This window comes from Condylura cristata, unplaced genomic scaffold (genome assembly GCF_000260355.1).
Source record: "Condylura cristata isolate star-nosed mole 26May11 unplaced genomic scaffold, ConCri1.0 scaffold00007, whole genome shotgun sequence".
Classification (NCBI taxonomy): domain Eukaryota; kingdom Metazoa; phylum Chordata; class Mammalia; order Eulipotyphla; family Talpidae; genus Condylura; species Condylura cristata.
The window spans coordinates 37,721,664-37,739,963 of NW_004567108.1; the positions used below are offsets into that span (position 1 = coordinate 37,721,664).

Consider the following 18,300-nt stretch of genomic DNA (forward strand, 5'->3'; position numbering starts at 1 on the left):
AGCGGGCGGGTCAGGAGAGGTCTGCCACGCCATGTGGTCACCTCCGGGGCAGGCGGGAATCGAACTCATGCCGAAGCAGCTCTTTAGTTTCTTAGTGCAGTGCTTTAACCCGCTGCGCCACCAGGGAGGGCCCTTGGAATATTTTTTAAATTAATTAATTTATATATTTTTTACATCATTGTTCATTTCTGTACAATGTTTGCTTTCTCCTCTCAGGTGTAGTCCCCATAGAAGCCCCACCACCAAGTCACCCATGACCCTTCATAGTCCCTTCTGCTCTCCCTCCCCCACCCCTGCAGAAAGTCTCCAATTTTTTTTTCCCAGTTAATTTTGGATTTATTTATCATAATTATTTTTTCCTGATCTCTTATTTGGCTTCCCTGTGTTCCTCCTATTAAGTGAAACCACCCGGTATATAACTTTCCCTTCTGGTTTATTTTATAATCCCTTCCCATTTATCTTTTTTTTTTTTTTTTGATTGCTGAATAGCAGAATATTTTTTTAACCCCTGCCTCCAAAGATCTGGTTGCTGTTCACCTAGGAGCTGTCTCCCCCAAATCCACCCTGGTCTTCTTCCTTTCCTTCAACGTTGTGCTTATTCCACCCTCAGGGGCATCAAATTCACTTCACCTCTGCTCTGGAATAGCTCCCCCAGATTTCCTAACAGCTGCTGCTTCTCTCCTTTCTATTTTCAGATAACCATCTCCTCAGAGAACTTCCCCGTCCTCTCTGAGGTGAAACCTTCACCTCATCCCAACTCCAGTATCTTATTTTCTGTGACTTTCTCAAAGCTTCTATTTTCCCTGTGTATTGTCTGTTGTTGCCCCAACAACAAGCGTTCACCAAAGCCAGCCTGTCTTCTCATCACCAACCCAGTGCAAAGGGTAGAATTAAAAGGGTCTTTGATGCAGGAAGACTCCATTAACCCGCCCACCCACCCCACCCCACCCCACCTCACCCCCACTTCAGATAATCTCCAAACACTCCCTCCGAGACCTCATTTCCCTCAACAGTGAAATAAAAGCGATAGGGTCTATGATTTTTAAATGTCCTTCCAAAGCTAGTATTCAGAGGGTCTAAGATAGGAAACTTCTGCAAAGGACCAGCTAGGAAATATATTAAGCTTTGTGAGCCACACTATCTCTGCCACAGTGACTCATCCTAGCCAGTCACTGTAGCAAGGCAGCAGCCACAGAGGGCACATAACCAAGGAGGTGTGGCGGGGTCAAATAAAACTGTACAGAGCAGGTGGTGGGACACATTCAGTCGCTGGTCTGGAATTCGCCAACCCCTGTGCTGAACACCTGTATTCTCTGCCACACTCTCAGGGCAGCTATTGTATCTCCCAGGCCTCTTTTCCCCATTGTTACTTACAGATTCTAGCTCACCCCACCCTGTAAGTCCCACTTTCCCCTGAAGTTTGTACCAGCAGATCACATCATTCTACCTTTAATTCTTGCCATTTATCCAGACTCACTGGTGAAGTTAGCACCTGGTGAAGTTCATCCCTTCCAATGCTACTTCTGTCAAAATTCTCAGTAAAAATTTCAAATTCCATGACTGTAGTCCTTCCAATACCCTGGACTCTTATCTCCTTGACTTTCTCATTTCTGGTGATCTTATCCTCCCTCTACTCTACCTTATCCACCAGCTCCCACAGTCTTACCCTAGACTTCCTTATCACCAGTGTCTGCACTTTGTCCCCACCTAATCTGTTCTACTCAAAAGGTTCCCTTAAAAATACACATCAAATGTCCCCCACCTCAATGAATGGTAGTCAAAGTCCAGTTAACACTGACACATCCCTTACCAGTCCCCAGCCCTCATTAAACTCTTACTTGCATGACCTCCTTGTTGTTCCTCAAATAAGTCTAGCACCCACCTGCTCAAGGCCTTTGCAACCTACTGTTCCTTGTGGAACAATCTTTCTCGAAGTAGAGTTGCCTTTCTCACTCCCTTCATGTCTACTTAAGTAAAACCATACCAAAGAAGTCTTCACTGGCCACCCCATCTAAAGCAGAATTCATCTGTCTACACTCCATCAATCTCTGTCCTTCCTACACTGCCTATTTTTCTTCACAGCACTTGATTTAAGTTGCACTTGATATAAGTTCCAGGAAAATAAGACTTTGCCTTATTCTTCTGCACCCTCAACATCAGAACCATAGTGCATAGCACATAATAAGTGTTCAATAAACATCTGAATGTGTCTAAACAAATCCTTTTGGGAGCAACGTACCTTCTTTCAGTGCTGCGGCCAGTAATGAGGCCGCCTGGGGAGGCTCTCCCGGATCGGGCTTAATGAGGAGGTGGGGCTCTAGATGGACATCCTCAAACCCACTCATTTCTCCAAGTTCAGCATAGATATGCAACTTCTCCTCCAAATATGTGCAAATCTGTTGGTCTTGGTTACTGAGTATTTCTGTGAAGTAGCATTTACCATAAAAAGTTATCACATGAATAATATGATGAAAATCCAGGTTTCAAGAAAAAGACATTGCTAATTAGTGAGCAGGAAAATGATAAGTTATTGGGTGGGACAGACCAACAGACAAGTCCTGACTTTTAGTGACAGGGGCCTCCAGCAATGACTTAACAGTTCTCTCCGTTTCCACTGTATTTTTGGTAAAAAAGGTACTCAATAAATGTTTGTCGAGTATGTTTCCCATTCCCCTAATCCCACAAAAAGCTTGCAAAGCTATTCTTTGTTTATTCAGACTGTTTTTTATTAAGACTAAACATTAAGCTCAGGAATGAAAATTGAAGCAGTCCTGTCCGGGATGAGCCATACCCGCGAGGGAAAACAGCACGAAGGCCTGGAACTGCTCGGACTTCAGCCCGTCTTGGTCAAAACCAAACACACTGGTTTACTTTTGTAGTCCTAAACCTCCAATTTCTTTCCCCATCTTTGCATGCCTCATTTTCCTGATTTCTATGTGTCACAAAACTCTCAAGCCTTAAAGGAACCTTACCCAACATCTAATGCAGGGGTTCTCAGTCTCCTCAGCCTCTGAAACACTGGAGGGGAGTTTAAAATACTGATGTCTACACCCCAACTCCCACAGAGTCTAAGCAAATTGGTGGAGGGAAGAACCAAGTATCAGTATTTTAAAGCCCTCCCCAAACATCCTACTGTCTAGTCAGAGATGAGACACACGGAACTAATCTAATTCGCTCACTTCACAGACTGAGAATGAAATATCAAGTTTTGGGGTTCCTTTTCCAGAAAAAATTATGCAACTGTGACCTGACAACAGCATTCGAATCAATGGACAACAGTTCCAATGCCCACCTGCCACTCACTGCCTGATGGGGGCAGTGTGTCCTAAAGGAGCAGCATGTCCCCCACCCCATTTCATATAAGAAACCCCAGTTTCTCATATGAAAGAAACTCCCATCATGCCATGAATCTGCCATGACTTTTGACTTCTTGAAGTTGGGATTGCTGGGAACTAAGGGTGGAGTCAAGCAGCCATGTGTGACATAGAACTAATACATGTGGGCATGGAGGGGGCATGGTTTTGCCTGCCTTCCCCATACATCTGGATTCCCAGACCAAGCAGCCTAACAGTTTGGACATAGTGACCAAGTAACTTCTTTCTCTCTCCTCCTCTTCCTCCCTCTTCCTCTTGTGTGTTTGTGTGTGTGTGTTCCCCTCTTTTCTTTCCCTGGTAAAGAAATCTTTTACTAACCTTTCTATATGTGCCTGCCCTTGGATCTTACTGAGTTCTACTAAGCACAGGAAGGACTTAGACCAAGCCATCCCACTTCCCTTTGGGGTTGCCTAGTTATTGTTTCACATTTGTTACCAACAGAACTTTTTAAATACATTTTATATCACTTTTTAGTGCCAGCATGCTTTTTGCTATCTTCTTTTCAAGAGCGTGATCAGGGTGGGCCTTGGGTGAACAGAAATAATCAGGAGTAACCTGCCATCTGTGCTTCTGACCAGGGAGCAGAGGAACCTTGCTGTACCTTGACATTGGTGAATTTTGGCCACTCTTGCTTCAGCTTTCCGCCTCTCCTCATCATATTCACTTGTCCTTCCCCCTTCTTCTTCTGGGCAACTTTTAAAAAGATAACAGTCAAGAGAGACAACTGAAAATAAATAAAAACTCTTTATGTTCACTACAAAAACATGGGGACTTGACAGAATTATTCAGAGAAGAAAAGCTCAGCAGAGAGCAAATTTATCATGTCCCCTAACCGAAAGATCTGGGTTTCTTTAGTGCATAACGGACCTTGTATGACTTGACATGGTCAGTAGAATAGGATAACTCAGGGATTCCATCCAAAGCACATGAACCCACACATTTTGTCTTTCTCAGTGGCCCCCTCTCTCATAACATCAACACCAGCATTAAGTACACCTGCAGTAATTTTTGCTTTCTACTACACTTGGGTGCCGCTATTCTTTGTGTAGCAGAGGAGTTGGAGGGGTGAAGTAGGGTGCCAGGTTGTATGGGGTATGGTTGAAGTGGAAAAGTTTTATATAACATCATTCAAGATCAAACTAATTAAATTACGATTAAGAATGAGAATGCCCACCCTTCTATCCCATTTATAGCTGCACAAATAATGAGGACTAAATTGACTTAGAACACATAAATCCACCAATCTAAAAATGTTTATTGAATGAGTCTCCAGAATTAGGGGCACAGATAAACATAAGTCATGGTCCCTGCCCTCAAGGAGCTTCCAATCTAATAAACATAAATATACAAAAAAAATGGTAATAACTAGAAGACAGTCTACGTGATACACACCAAATAAATGACAGAGAGAAATGTGCTAAGGAATTTCAGGTTAGGTGAGACCACTGAGACTGAAGAAGTCTTCATGAAGAAAGTAAGCCACCAGCTGCACCAAAGATGGGTGGGATTCACACAGGCAGAGGGGAGGTAGGGCATGGCATGCAGGGAGGTGTGGAGAACAAAGCTGCAGATGAGGAGGAGCTACTGCGGGTGGGTGTGGGGAGCAGAGAGCAGAGCATTCTCGCTGAGGTAACGTTTCATGCAGGGAAGACATGGTTAGAATATTTCCTCCAATTGAGCAGGTCCATTCCCTAGATATGGACAAAAGGAAATATTACCTTTCTACTGCCTGCTGGATCCGTCTCATCCAATTATTTCGTTCCTCCTTGGAATTAGTATGAATTTCATACATCTCAGGACCAGCAGATGAGGCACTGATGAGAAACATTCCTCTCTCCTCATTAGCAACTTCTCTAGCAATCAGCTTCTGAAGGGAAATAACGGATGGCTTCTGATCCTATATAAAACAGAAAGATGCACAGATGAAATAAGAGTATGAGAAGATGAAATGAGACCTAACGTAAGGGTATCACAAAACACTTTAGACCAGGGAAGCAACAGTGTTAGGTAAATCTTTATTTCATTTTAACACCCTTCAGAAGAGCTGTGTAAATTAATGCGATCTCCAGTGGAAAAAGCATGTTGAGGAGAAGGTGAAAGCTAAGGATATAGGCAAATGTCTGTACTTACTAATTGGTGGTTTAAAAGGACAACTTTCAAAAGATAAAACAAGCAGGGCAGAAAGGAAAAAATCAAAATGTTGGAGGTGGAGTGATTTTTCTAGAAAGGCTTGGAATAGAGAAATGTTGCAAAGAAATTGGAACAAATGAAAGACAATAGAATTCACTGGATATATTAGTTAATAGCAACACTGTTTCAGTATGGGCACAGAAGTTGGGTACCAAGGAGTAACTGTAAAATGAAAAGAGTGAGAGGTGCACCCAATGTTCTCTACTGTTATGGTAGAAAGCGCAGCAATAAAACTTTGATAGTTCTACCTGCAAATGCTTCGTTTCACCAACCAAACAAGCCCTTGTTGGATGCATCTTAAGTCTGTCTACCACAGTGCTTTGTATGAAGTAAGCACTCAATAAATACCTCTAGAACTAAGTTTAGTATAATCACATCAGAAGGGGAATAGCAAGAAAGCGACCTAGAAGCCAAGTCATGATTAACCCCTTCTACCAAAATTTACTGCAACTCTTCAGTGTCCCATTCTAAATACGGGGCAACTCAAAGTATTCTGATACTGATAATGTTCATTTTGGTTGGTAATTATGTTTAAGCAAGTAGGCAAAAGAATGCCTGCAGGATGAACAGTCTGGGGATAAGGCGGAAGAATCTTTTTTGGTTTGTGGCTTCCACCACTGTTTATAGAGTCGGTTGCATTATGTGGTTTTTGCTTCTCCCTCATGGACTGAACGACGCCTTTATCCAGAACACGCCACACCATTTCATTCCTCACTGCTGGCTCCTTTCTGCTGACTTGTCAGCTTTCCCAGAGTCACATAGCTCCACCACATCTGACATTGTGAGCACCCAGAATGCCTCTTCACCCCATTCTTTGAGTTGCTGTAGACAACACTCACCCTCATCCTGAGACAGACCACCAGTCCACCCAGTTCTGTGCTTTACCTCTGTAGATAGAAGCAGCGTTATCCTCCCACTTGGGAATTGTGCCTGAGCCTGGGTAGCAGCCATAACAACTGAACTCAGCTGTGATCTACTGTTTAAGACCTTATCTTGTTTTCCTTCTTCCAATGCAGAGTTTTATCTTACTCAGTTTACAAAGAGGCAGAGTAGGCTTGAACTGCTCAAGACATCCACAAAAGTGAGAGTATTTGAGCTAGTTAGTGCTGCAGGAGGAAGGGAGTTGGTGTGTCAGATATTTAACAGTGAGTAGAAAGTGACATTAATAAAATCAGATCAGGAGGCATGTAGGATGTGTCCACCATTATTCATACTGTCACATGTGAACCCACAAATCCAAGTAAAACCGCTAGGCAAGAAGGCAACGTGTCTGCTTTGGAGCAGATGTCAAAAACTGTTGATACAACAACCTCCCAATACAACCTGCAGAGATGTTTTATTTGTGCCAAAGCATTTTCTTGGTAACAGCTGTCAGCATCTAGAAACTGGGGACTTCCCTTTTTAAGAATAAAATTTCTAGGTTTCTGCGTTCTTGGGGAAAAGCAGGAGATTGGCAATCCTCACTTAAGAACACTGGCTAAACTGAATAACCCATTCTCTCTCTGAGGAGGGCCTCCACTCGCCAGCTCACTACAATCCCCACCCTCTCTGTCAGTGCTAACAAGTGCAGTCTAGTTCCCGGCCAGCCCCTGCAGACAAGGGATGTGACCTCTGCCACAGGAGAAGAGGAAAAGGAACTGCTAGCTTCAGCCCCGTTGTTATGTCATGCCAATTTTGAGTGTGTAAGTGAGGTAGGTAGAAAGTGACGATTCCATTCAGTATTTTACAGAACAATAGCTTAAGGTCACTTCGCATTTTGAATCTCACACTTATCTACATGTTCACCCACTTATTCATTCATTCATTTTGAAATTACCCTCTTTGCTTTTAAGACAACCTTCCACACTCAGTATTCCAGGAATTAGGGAACAAATTTATTTTTCCTCTTCCTTTCCTACTCCAAATTCTAGATGATGTCTCTTTAAAAAAAAGACCTATTTTTCTTGCAGGGATGCTACCCCGTCCTTTTGCTATTTTTCAGTTGTTTATCTTCTAATTGCTTCAATTCATCACATCTCCCATAGCAGGTAGCAAGTGCACCTTTGAGTTCTTCTAAAACCCCAGGGCCCACAAATCTCACCTGTTAGCATAAAGAAAACTTTCTAAAACATTGCAATGAGCACTAGAAAACCCTAATAACTGCATACTGCAGGCAGTGCATCGATTCCCACAAGCTTTACCTATAAAAATTTCTATTACATATGAGAGAAATCAAATAGTAGAACACAGGTGATACTTGCAGGTAATGTTTCCTCTTCTGCTCCCCAGCACCGACCAGCATGTGGTTGGCCTTTCTGAATGTGATCACATGTCAGACTAACATTTTCAGGAATCAGCATCTGTATCATTTACTGTTGTCCAGGCCAAACACATTTTACCAAGCAAAGATGTGGCTTCCTTCTGGAATTTTCTGGATTACATTCCTAAATCCCCTACCTTATGGTAAGTGTGCACTATTAGTGACACATATAAATCTTGAGGAGATCAGGTAAGAGGGATGTATTGGCATTTTGAGTCATATGCTAAGCTGAGCATAGCAGTTTGATCTGAATCCATATGCCATGTTGTCTAGAATACTAACTAGGGAGTTGTCTTTATGCTGGGGCTATTTCTTGATCCATCAGTAATTCATCTGGCCTATTATAACTGCCAAGGAGCAGATTTGCTTCTCTCTCAGATCTTTAGTTTTGAAATAACTTTTGTTTCTATAAAAACTGTGGTATAAATTTGTTTTCTTTTGCAGCAAGGCCTTTACCAGTCTGCTGGTCAAACAAAATGGCATGACCCTGCCTCTCGCTTCCTGGATGTGCATTCAGAACACCTCAGGGAGATGCTGCTGGACACATCAGCAGGTTTCCATTAAATTCACAATGTCTACAGTTGAAATGGCTCAGAGCCATGTGGACTTGTTTAAGGCCTCTTGTTCTCTGGGATGGCCTTGTGAAACAATCTCTGACTTTTGTACAACTTGGCATCATCGAGCTACTGAAAGGCTATGTGCTGAATGAACAAGGTGAAGCAACCTATAGGGAAGGCTGACAGGTTTGGGCAGGCAGGTGAGGTCCAGCTCCAGCCTCTTCCTCTCTGGCATCCAGCACGGAGCCAGCATGCTTCTTTGTATTTTCTGAACAGCATAACAGAAACTTCACTGAGCTGTGGATGTGCCAAAGGATTTGCCAACTGGATTACCAGTTGGAACTGATGACATCTTTTAGTGGTGCCCAAATATGCTATTATTCAATGGATGATAAGCACGAGCATTTTAGGAAGCCACCATTATACTGTCCTGATGGTACCGCATCTTGGATTCTTTCCCTAGCAGGGCCTGATGTTCCGTGGTCCTTACAAGGAGCTAACTGATGACATCTTCATTCAGACGTCATTTTTGGACTGTAAGACAACCTATAAGAAATGCTACACAATACTGACTACTACTCCGTGCTGGCAATGAGATTAATACACCACTATAAAGATCAATCCCAAGAACAACCTTAGCAATCAGAGTCATTACTGTAAAAATAAAGAATTATATTTATACTTTCATTATCAGGCTGGTGTTCTCCAGTTTGGTAGAAGGAACACTATGACAGTTTTTAATAGGGTTAGCAACAGTCACTGCAGGCACTATCTAAGGAGACAAGAGAGAGGAAGGTGCCAGAAGTGACCTGCCCCTTCTAATATTAGCATTATGTAGCTGGAGCTAAGGAAAGTCCAAAGGTTGGGTGGGACAGGGAATATGGGGAAGCACACCTGGACGAAAGGCCAAGATAGCCAGATGCAGAGGGTCACTCGGGGGCTCAGGGCGGTGTGACTACTCACCAACCAAGATGAAAGCACTTCAATATTTTGAGCACTGGTCAGACAGCTGAACCAGCTGACTATCAGCCCTACTGCTAGTTAACCCAGTTCAATGCTTGTTACTGAATACTGCAATCACTAACAAGGGGAATAACACAGGAGCATTTTCTCAACAGTAACCATTTAATTTCATGAGAACTTCAGGTATTTTTCAAGATGTGGGATTAAATCAATTAAAATATGCATCATGTAGCCATGTACTTACAACAGCTGCAAAGATGTATTTCTGGTCTTTCTCTTGCAAAAAGAGCAGCACATCGGTTAGAAGTAGAGCTAGAATATCTTCAAAGAAAAAAAAAGTTGCTAGTATTAATGAAGCAAACCACAGCTCAAGTGCCTTTAGAAAATACTCTGATTTCATATTTGACATTTTTAAGCTTAATAAAAATTAAGATTAAATTATCACCTTTATTCAAATCCCTATATTTTGATAGCCAAAGATTTATTTGATAAATAATTTTAGTAGATGAGTTGTGTTTAAGTGTGCATGTTTGTGTGTTTAACTCCAGGTGAGCCTAAATCTCCAGAAAAACTTATAGTTACAGCTTTCAGGAAAAAACACCATAGAGAAAGAAGATTCTAATAGAATAAAGCATGTCCTTAGCAGGGTTTTTGGGGAGGAGAGGAAGGAGTAGTAGTAAAATGCTATTTAATTAAAAATTCTTTCTTGAATCACACATACAAACCTGCTATTTTGTTCCATCTAGATATATGAGGGAAGTTTATGATCTCATAATTCCTTTAGAAATTATTCATAAGGGCCCTCCCTGGTGGTGCAGCAGGTTAAAACACAGCACTAAGAAGCTAAAACCACTTAAGCGTGAGTTCAATCCTTGCCCCGGAGGTGACCCACATGGCGCAGCAGACCTCTCCTGACCTACCCACTGCTCCCCTCAGCAGTGCACTTCATCAGTTGGCCTGTTCTGCTCCCCACTCTGTCTCTGGTGAATCCTCTCGCCCCCCGAGCCTCTGGCCTGTACCCTACTTCTGTATGCACAAATAAATAAATCTTTAAAGAAATTATTCATAAGACCTGATCTTTACTATACTGCTAAGCACTCTAACAAATTTAACAAACTGTTGATTCTACAAAACGGCTAAAGAGTAAATGACTTGGAACAACAGGAACTACAGATTGTGATTAATGCTTTAGTTGTGGTGAATATACTAATTGTGGTTAATAGGGAGTTGTAACATTCCAAGTTGCTGATGAGCAAATCCCATTTCAGTCATTAGCTGCAACCACCATCCAAACTTAATAATCCTCCAATGAGTTACCTTTGAGTAACTAGAATTCAACAATCTCTTTCCCTCCTTGCATAGCTAAGAAAGTTATTAAGACATATTAGCAACAAGGAGACCATTGTTCCTAACCTGGCCGCAGAGACTCCCTGGAAGCATTTAAACATTCCTATGGTTGGGCCTCATCCCCAGACCAATAAAACCAGAATCTCTGGGAAGAGACTGAGCATCAGACATTTTTCTTAAGCTTCAGAAGAGGTTCAGTGTGTGGCCAAGGTTGAGAAAGCCTGGATCAGGTAAGGAGTTAGCTACAGTATGGGCTCTTAAGACTTGCAACAAACTGTTTTAGACACTAACCAGATTAACAGAGTCAAGTTAATGCCCACTAGCAAACAGTAGCTTTATGGAAGAGTTGACACCAAAGTCAACATATATATTTATGCATTATATTACTCAGCAGCATATATATTTATGCATTATATTACTCAGCAGCATATATATTTATGCATTACATTACTCAGCAACAAAGACAACAAACAGTTCATCTCCCCTCCATGCTCTGGCAGCCCCACCTGGTGTAGCACCCGACAGATCTGGGTGGGTAGGCGTTCCGTCTCACTTTCAACACACCACATGTGCCAGAGTAAGATTTCTGTGCCAACAATTAGCAGAATCCTCAGTTCCTTTGATTCAAACATCACAAACTTGTGGGCTCATAAATACATATGAAGATTTTTGCTCGGGGGCCCACCAACTATGTGTGGTGTTGGCCAGGTTTGCCTACTGAAGTTCACAATTAGATCCTACAAGAATCTTGCCAATGACCCTAGATATATGTGTATGCCTGCTTTTCTTCAATATTTCTCTCTTAAAAATCTGTCCTATGCCAAATGAAAAACACGTGTGAAAAGAGAAAGAACTGTCTTTTGGAACCACCGTACCTTTGAAACGACCCGTAGCAGTTTTCCAATAAACAAGCCCATCATATAACAGAGTCCTTTCTTTACTTATCAGCGTCTGCTTTCTGAACACATGGCCGTTTTTGAGCTTTGTATACGTTTTGTTTTCAATCTTATTTAGAATCTCAAGCCATTTTTGGTTTTTCTCATATTCACTGACTTTCAAATCCACGGCTGCAATCATGTCCTTAATTAAGCCAAGGGCTTTGCATAAGTCTTTATGTTCTTCAGTTCTTTCTGCATGGGGAAAGAAAGAATACTGTATAATCAGCCCAAGTAATAAAGAAGACATGTTTCCTTTACTTTTAAATACAGTTATACTCATCATAAAAATAGCAAAATTTCATTAAAAATGTTAAGTTAAATTTAAATACTGTATTTAACTCTGAACTCTCCCTCCCAAAAAACTGCCATTAAGTACTTCATTATAAAAATGATTTGTTTTTAATCAGAAGTGTTGAGGCTAAAACACTGAGGCAAGATGATATATGAAATCTGGGGACTAATCTGGTCTTCCCCTGGAAACAGGGAGTGGGGACATGCCATACACTAAATTCAGCCTACCTCCCACCTTCCCAAACACTGGTAATCAAGAGCCCCCCACCACCACCACCACTAAATTTCTGAGAGCTCAATGGCCTCAGACCCACATTAGTATCTTTTCACTAAAGGGAACTGCAAAGTGACCTTGATGGACTCCAAACTTACACGACTTCCTCCATGGATCCCTTCCTCCATAAAAACAATATTCACAGTTGATAATCACAGGTTCCAGGTGTTTATTCTTTAACACACTAGCCACCTGCTCTTATACCTAGATTATCTCAAGAAAAAAAAGTCTGGGGGAGTTTCTGGACTAGTCTCCTGAAACTCCAGATAAAACTGAACTAAGATAGCGTCTCTATTTGTAGATAAGAAAAAAGTATCTATTAGATGTGCATGGAGGCAGTGAAAGTGCAAAGGAATATTTCAGAAGGTCAGAAGGTGGTAGAAAGAAAGGAGAAAAGAAAAGTTGGCAGAGTAGGAGTTTCTGAGTCCTAGAGCACCAGAAGTTAACAGTCGAGTGGAATGAGAACTAGGCCTTCTAAAGGCCAGCACATTCCAAGTTCTAAAGGTTAAAGCCACAAGGAAGCCTCAAAGAACAGATCCTGACACCCACCTTCAGCAAGGGAGATACTTTCTTTCCCACTGCCACTGAAAAGAATATACTTAATGAAGTTTAGTAAACTTCCCACCCTCTCCAAAATAGGTTCTTTCTGAAAAGCCTATTTCAAAAATAGGAAGCTCAGTGGAGAAAAATCAATGTTGGGTTCTAGGATGACTTGAGGTAGGACCAAGAAAAGCTGCTAAATCTTCTGGCTTTCAGGGTAAATCACTGTCTTACAACAGCTTGCTATTCAGAGTGTAGTAGAATGGACCTTGCCTAAGAATAATGGTAGAAATGCTACCTTGTGTCCTCTCAGACCTACTGAGTCACATCTGCAGGTAAGCAAGAACCCAAGGAGAATGGCATGCCTAATAAAGTCTGAGAAGCACCACCAGAAGAGTCATGCACAACATTTTCAGGAGCCAGAAAGAGAACTGACCACTCAGTAATGCTGACCTAGAAGGGCTGTGTCCATTCAGCAGCTGTGACAGTGCTGCTTGAGAAGCTATAAGTCACACTGACCATCTCTGATGCACAGCAAGCAACGGCTGTTATTTAGTCTACCAGGAATTTTGACAGGCTGCTTCCTGGAGTAGGTGCTACGCAACCTAACCCACATGGACAGATTTCAGTCCTTGAGACGTTGTGTTAAATTTAAAGAGAATATGAGCATAATACAAACTGAAAGTCTTAATTTTGCTGAGAACAACACTTAGGGAATGCCTCTTCTTGGTATTTGTCTTTTCTGTTAAATCATGGGGATCACTCTAGATATTTACCCAGGGAGTACAAAAACAGTAATTCAAAGGGAGATCTGCACACCCATCTTCACTGCAGCACCATTTATATCAGCTAAGTTGTGCAAACAGCCCAAGTGCTAGGGACACAGGTGGATTAAGATGTGGTAGATATCACTCAATGGATTATCACTCAGCTATTGAGAAAAAAAAATTCTTTTTGCCATCTGTGACAATAAGGATGGATCTGGAGGGTCCAATATAGCTGCTTTAAAAATCAATTTCAGGCCCTCCCTGGTAGCGCAGCAGGTTAAAGCACAGTACTAAGAAGCTTAAGCCACTTCCGCATGAGTTCGATCCCCGCCTGCCCTGGAGGAGATCCAGACCTCTCCTGATCCGCCCGCTGCTCCTCTCAGCAGTGTATTTCATTGATCTTCCTGTTCTGCTCCCCGTTCTGTCTCTGGTGAAGCCTCTCACGCTCTGCATCTCTGGCCTGTACCCCAGTTCTATATGAATAAATAAATAAATCTTAAAAAAATCTATTTCAATCTAATAATTCATTGCCTGAAAGAGTTGGCATTTGATGGTAGGCTCAGTCACCTATATCTTTTCATTAGGCTGCTGGGAAGGGAGCAGGAAGATGAAGCAGCAGCAGTACTATGAAGGCCTTGATCTAGGGAAAACACAGAAGGAAAAGGCAGCCTCAAACCTGAAGATGCCTGTTGGGTTGGATCCATACTATTTGGCCAAGTCATGTTATAGAAAGTAACTTCTCAGAATGGATTCAATCCTAAGGATTTAACTGCTTTTTCATATAGAAAATCATTATGAATCAGAGGCAACAAGCATGGGTAGCTGTTAAGACATGCCAGGTATGTTTAAGCTACTGAAAGTGGTAAATGTTTGGCCTGGAAGTCATCACTCACCCTTTGTGTACTGCAATATCCTTTCCACCAAGACAGGATATTTTGTGATGCGCTGAGTGACCAGAAGAATACACTCTGGAATTCCTCGGCGTCGAGCCAAAAGATTGCTGTTTCGGAGCTTAAAATATACACAAACATTGTTACATACACAAACTATCATTTTAGGTGTTGAGCTAATAACACAAAAACCTATAATAGCAGCATTTACTGAGAACTAACATTAAGATAGAAAAAATCATTAATTCAAACTTGATGCAACTGTCATTAAATGATATCCCTTGACATTCACTTCAATAATCCAACTCTAAGATTACAGGTTACACTCATGCATTAGTAATTCATTCCAAAAGTGAGCAAGTTCTAAGATATATAAGCACTAAGATTCACGAATAGCTAAAGTTCGAAAATACTCAGATATCACAGATATTGAATATATTTTTTCAGTTAACTCTTTTTCCAACAGGTATTTCTCTACATTTGTTGTTACTCATCACAGCATTTAGAGATTAAAGGTTTCATTAATTAGGACATTTTTCTAAAACTTTGAAATATGACCAGTTTTCCAATTCTCAAGACACACGTATGACATAAAAGTGGGCATAATTTAGTAGCATTCTTAAAGTGGTAGGTACAACTTAGAACTCATGACACTGAACAATTTTAAGAAACAATTTCTTAAATAAATTGGAAACAAAATAGAAAAAAGGAAAGAGCATTCAAATAAAAAGAGAGTTAAAAGATATAACCCTCTATGTATTTGTGAACTGTGGTCAGATCCTGATTCAAGCAATCCAATATTGATGAGAGAATTGTGGAAATTTGAGTACTGGCCAGCTGTCTGAAGATGTTAAAAAAAAACTACTGTTGCTTTAAGGGGAATAACATCTTTGCATTTTTAAAAAGAAATATTCTTGAAAGATACACAGTATATATGAGACATTATGTGCCATAGGTTTGCTTCAAACTGATCCAGTGAGGGAGGGGGAGGTCTGACTTTTATTTTCACTATGGTTCTTCTGATTTATAACTTGTTAGAGCATGCAAAAACTTCCCAGGGTATTACAAAGATGCTCAGAAGCTGGGAGGATATGACTTCATAAGACACAAAAGGAAATAATTGGGGAGAAATATTTCAATGACACAGAAAAGCAAACTCCCCATCTTTGCCCCAATTTGCTTCTTTCCTTCTCCTCCCCCTTTCAGGGGGGAAAAAAGCCATGTACACATGAAACTTGTTTAGATACGCTAAGAAACAAATATGAGCTATTTTTCCATGTTAGTTTACCACTTTCTGATAAAGTTTTAAAATACTGACCTTAATAAAATTTTGAAATTTTTTATTTTGCTGAAGTTCTTTAAAGAGGCTGACTGCTTCTTTATGGTGGCTACAGAATTCTCCATATATTTTCTTCATTTTATTTGCATTTTCTTCTGAAAACTGAGAAGAAAACATTTCAATGATGGTTTATAAATTTAATCAGCTCTAATCACTGTACAGAACATGCAATTTTCACATATTTCAACTTGTTCTGTGCAAATAAAGGATAAACATAGTAGAATTTCTAGACAAAATCGCCTCTCTCCCACCAGATACTTTCTAAATTGAAATAAGAGGTAAACATCCACCAAATGGGACGGTATTGGGCTATTTTAAGGATCAAATTATCTAATTAAAAAATACTTGTTACCGGCCCTCCCTGGTGGCGCAGCGGGTTAAAGCACAGCACTGAGAAGCTAAAGCCACTTCCACATGAGTTCGATTTCCGCCTGTCCCGGAGGTGACCACATGGTGTGGCAGACCTCTCCTGACCCGCCCGCTGCTCCCCTCAGCAGTGTACTTCGTCAATCTGCCTGTTCTGCTCCTCTCTCTGTCTCTGGTGAATCCTCTCACCCTTCACATCTCTGGCCTGTACTCCAGTTCCATATGAATAAATAAATAAATCTTTAAAAAAAAATTTAAAAAAAAATACTTGTTACCTTCATTTTCTTGTGTTTCTGTAACTTTCTCATTTCAATGTATAGTGTCAATACTTTTCTAGATGAAGGAAGGGCATACAGCAACTCTTAGCCATCCCCGGGAAAGTGCGCTCTCCCAACATCAAGCATTGACTAACTGTTCATATCTATCACGGAGTCCACGGTTGGGAATTTGATTTTAGTCAGTACATTGCAATTGGGGAAAAAAGGTAGCTTATCATTAACCAAGATGAAAGACAAAAAGTTAATCATCAGAATGTCCATTTATTAACTGATGAGAAGAAATAAACATGTGGGCTGCTGGATATTTCAATAAGGCTGACCTATAAAAAAAATCAACATGGGAACCAATGTAGCATCATAAGGCACTGAGCTCTCCCTGGTGGAGTAACGGGTCAGGACACAGCACTGCAAGCTGGCCACAGCCACCTGAATGTGAGTTAGATTCCTGGGCCCCGGAGGAAAACCACATGGCGCAGATCCCTCCAGACCTGCCCACTGCTCCCCTCAGCAGTGTACTCCATCAGTCAGCCTGTTCTGCTCCCCACTCTGTCTCTGGTGAATCCTCTCACCTCCCCTGCACCTCTGGCCGGTACCCCAGTTCTAGATACATAAATAAATAAATCTTTAAAAAAAAAGTCAACATTGCAAGTTATTATAAGTAAAATAAACCACAATATCACTATACATTTCTCAAACTAGCTAAAATAAAAAGCAACAATATCAATTGTTAGTGAAGATGAAGAGGAACTGCGCAAGTTGCGCATTATTGAAGGTAATGTAAAGTGGTACTCAGGAAAACAGCTGGCAGTTTCGACGACTATAAAACCCATAATTACACTCCCAGGTATTTATACCAGAGTAATAAAAACTTAAATTTGCACAAAAATCTGTACATGTGTTTATTTATAGCAGCTTCATTTTTAATCACCAAAAATTATAAACAACAAAAGCTAAAACATCCTCTAAAAAATGGATGATCAAACAAACTACATACAGTTATGCCATGGAATACTACTCTACCATAAGAAGGAATGAACTATTAATATCCATAACCACCTAGATGATACTTGGGGAATGATGCAGAGTGAAAAATGTCAACCAGAAAAGATTGCATACTGTGTCCACACTCCATGTAACATGTATATAATTTTTATGTAGTGACAAAATCATAGAATTAGAGGACAGATTAGTAGTTGCCAATGATTAAGGATGAGGTAGGGGGAAGAGGAGGGTATGGGTATGAAATGATCAAGTAGGGAAAACTCATGATGTTGGAAATATTCCATATCTTGACTGTATTAGTGTTTGTGGTAGTAGTTTTGTACTTGAATTTTTCAAGATGTTGTTATTAAGGAAAAATATCATTTTAAAAATCTAGTATTTTTTTAAGATTTATTTATTTATTCATACAGAACTGGGGTACAAGCCAGAGGTGCAGGGGCAGTGAGAGACTTCACCAGAGACAGAGTGGGGAGCAGAACAGGAGATCAACGAAGTATACTGGTGAGGGGAGCAGTGGGCAGGTCAGGAGAGGTCTGCCGGCCCCATGTGGTCACCTCTGGGGCCAGGGATCGAACTCACACTGAAGCAGCTTGCAGTGCTGCGTCCTAACCCATTGTGCCACCAGGGAGGGCTAGTATCTAGTATTTTTTAATCGACATTTTGAAATCCCAGACTTCACTACAGATTTATCAAAGTGGCATATTTGGGGTTGGATAAAGGCTTCCTCGTTGCTTACAAGCTTCAGGAGACATGTAGCTGAAGTGGAGAACTACTGCTTTATACTGACCATATTCCTTGTGTTCACAATTCTCACCCACATGAAAAATTTCCACATACTAAATTAACATCGTACTTTTAGTCTAGTCTCCTGAGAGCATGTGGAGT

At 41.0% G+C, this 18,300-nt stretch overlaps 1 protein-coding gene across 3 annotated transcripts in view; it reads right to left on the reverse strand.

The window, feature by feature from the left end:
- Window positions 1–18,300, reverse strand: part of ARHGEF28 (Rho guanine nucleotide exchange factor (GEF) 28) — a 252,950-nt gene that overhangs the window by 40,961 nt on the left and 193,689 nt on the right. For all 3 annotated transcript variants that reach the window (XM_012721846.1, XM_012721845.1, XM_012721847.1), the window contains 7 exons: window positions 15,749–15,871; window positions 14,434–14,551; window positions 11,606–11,860; window positions 9,628–9,704; window positions 5,093–5,271; window positions 3,976–4,067; window positions 2,240–2,422 (listed from right to left, as the gene is read on the reverse strand). In XM_012721846.1, the coding sequence (XP_012577300.1) occupies window positions 2,240–2,422; window positions 3,976–4,067; window positions 5,093–5,271; window positions 9,628–9,704; window positions 11,606–11,860; window positions 14,434–14,551; window positions 15,749–15,871 (1,027 nt within the window). The remainder of the gene's footprint in view (window positions 1–2,239; window positions 2,423–3,975; window positions 4,068–5,092; window positions 5,272–9,627; window positions 9,705–11,605; window positions 11,861–14,433; window positions 14,552–15,748; window positions 15,872–18,300) is intronic.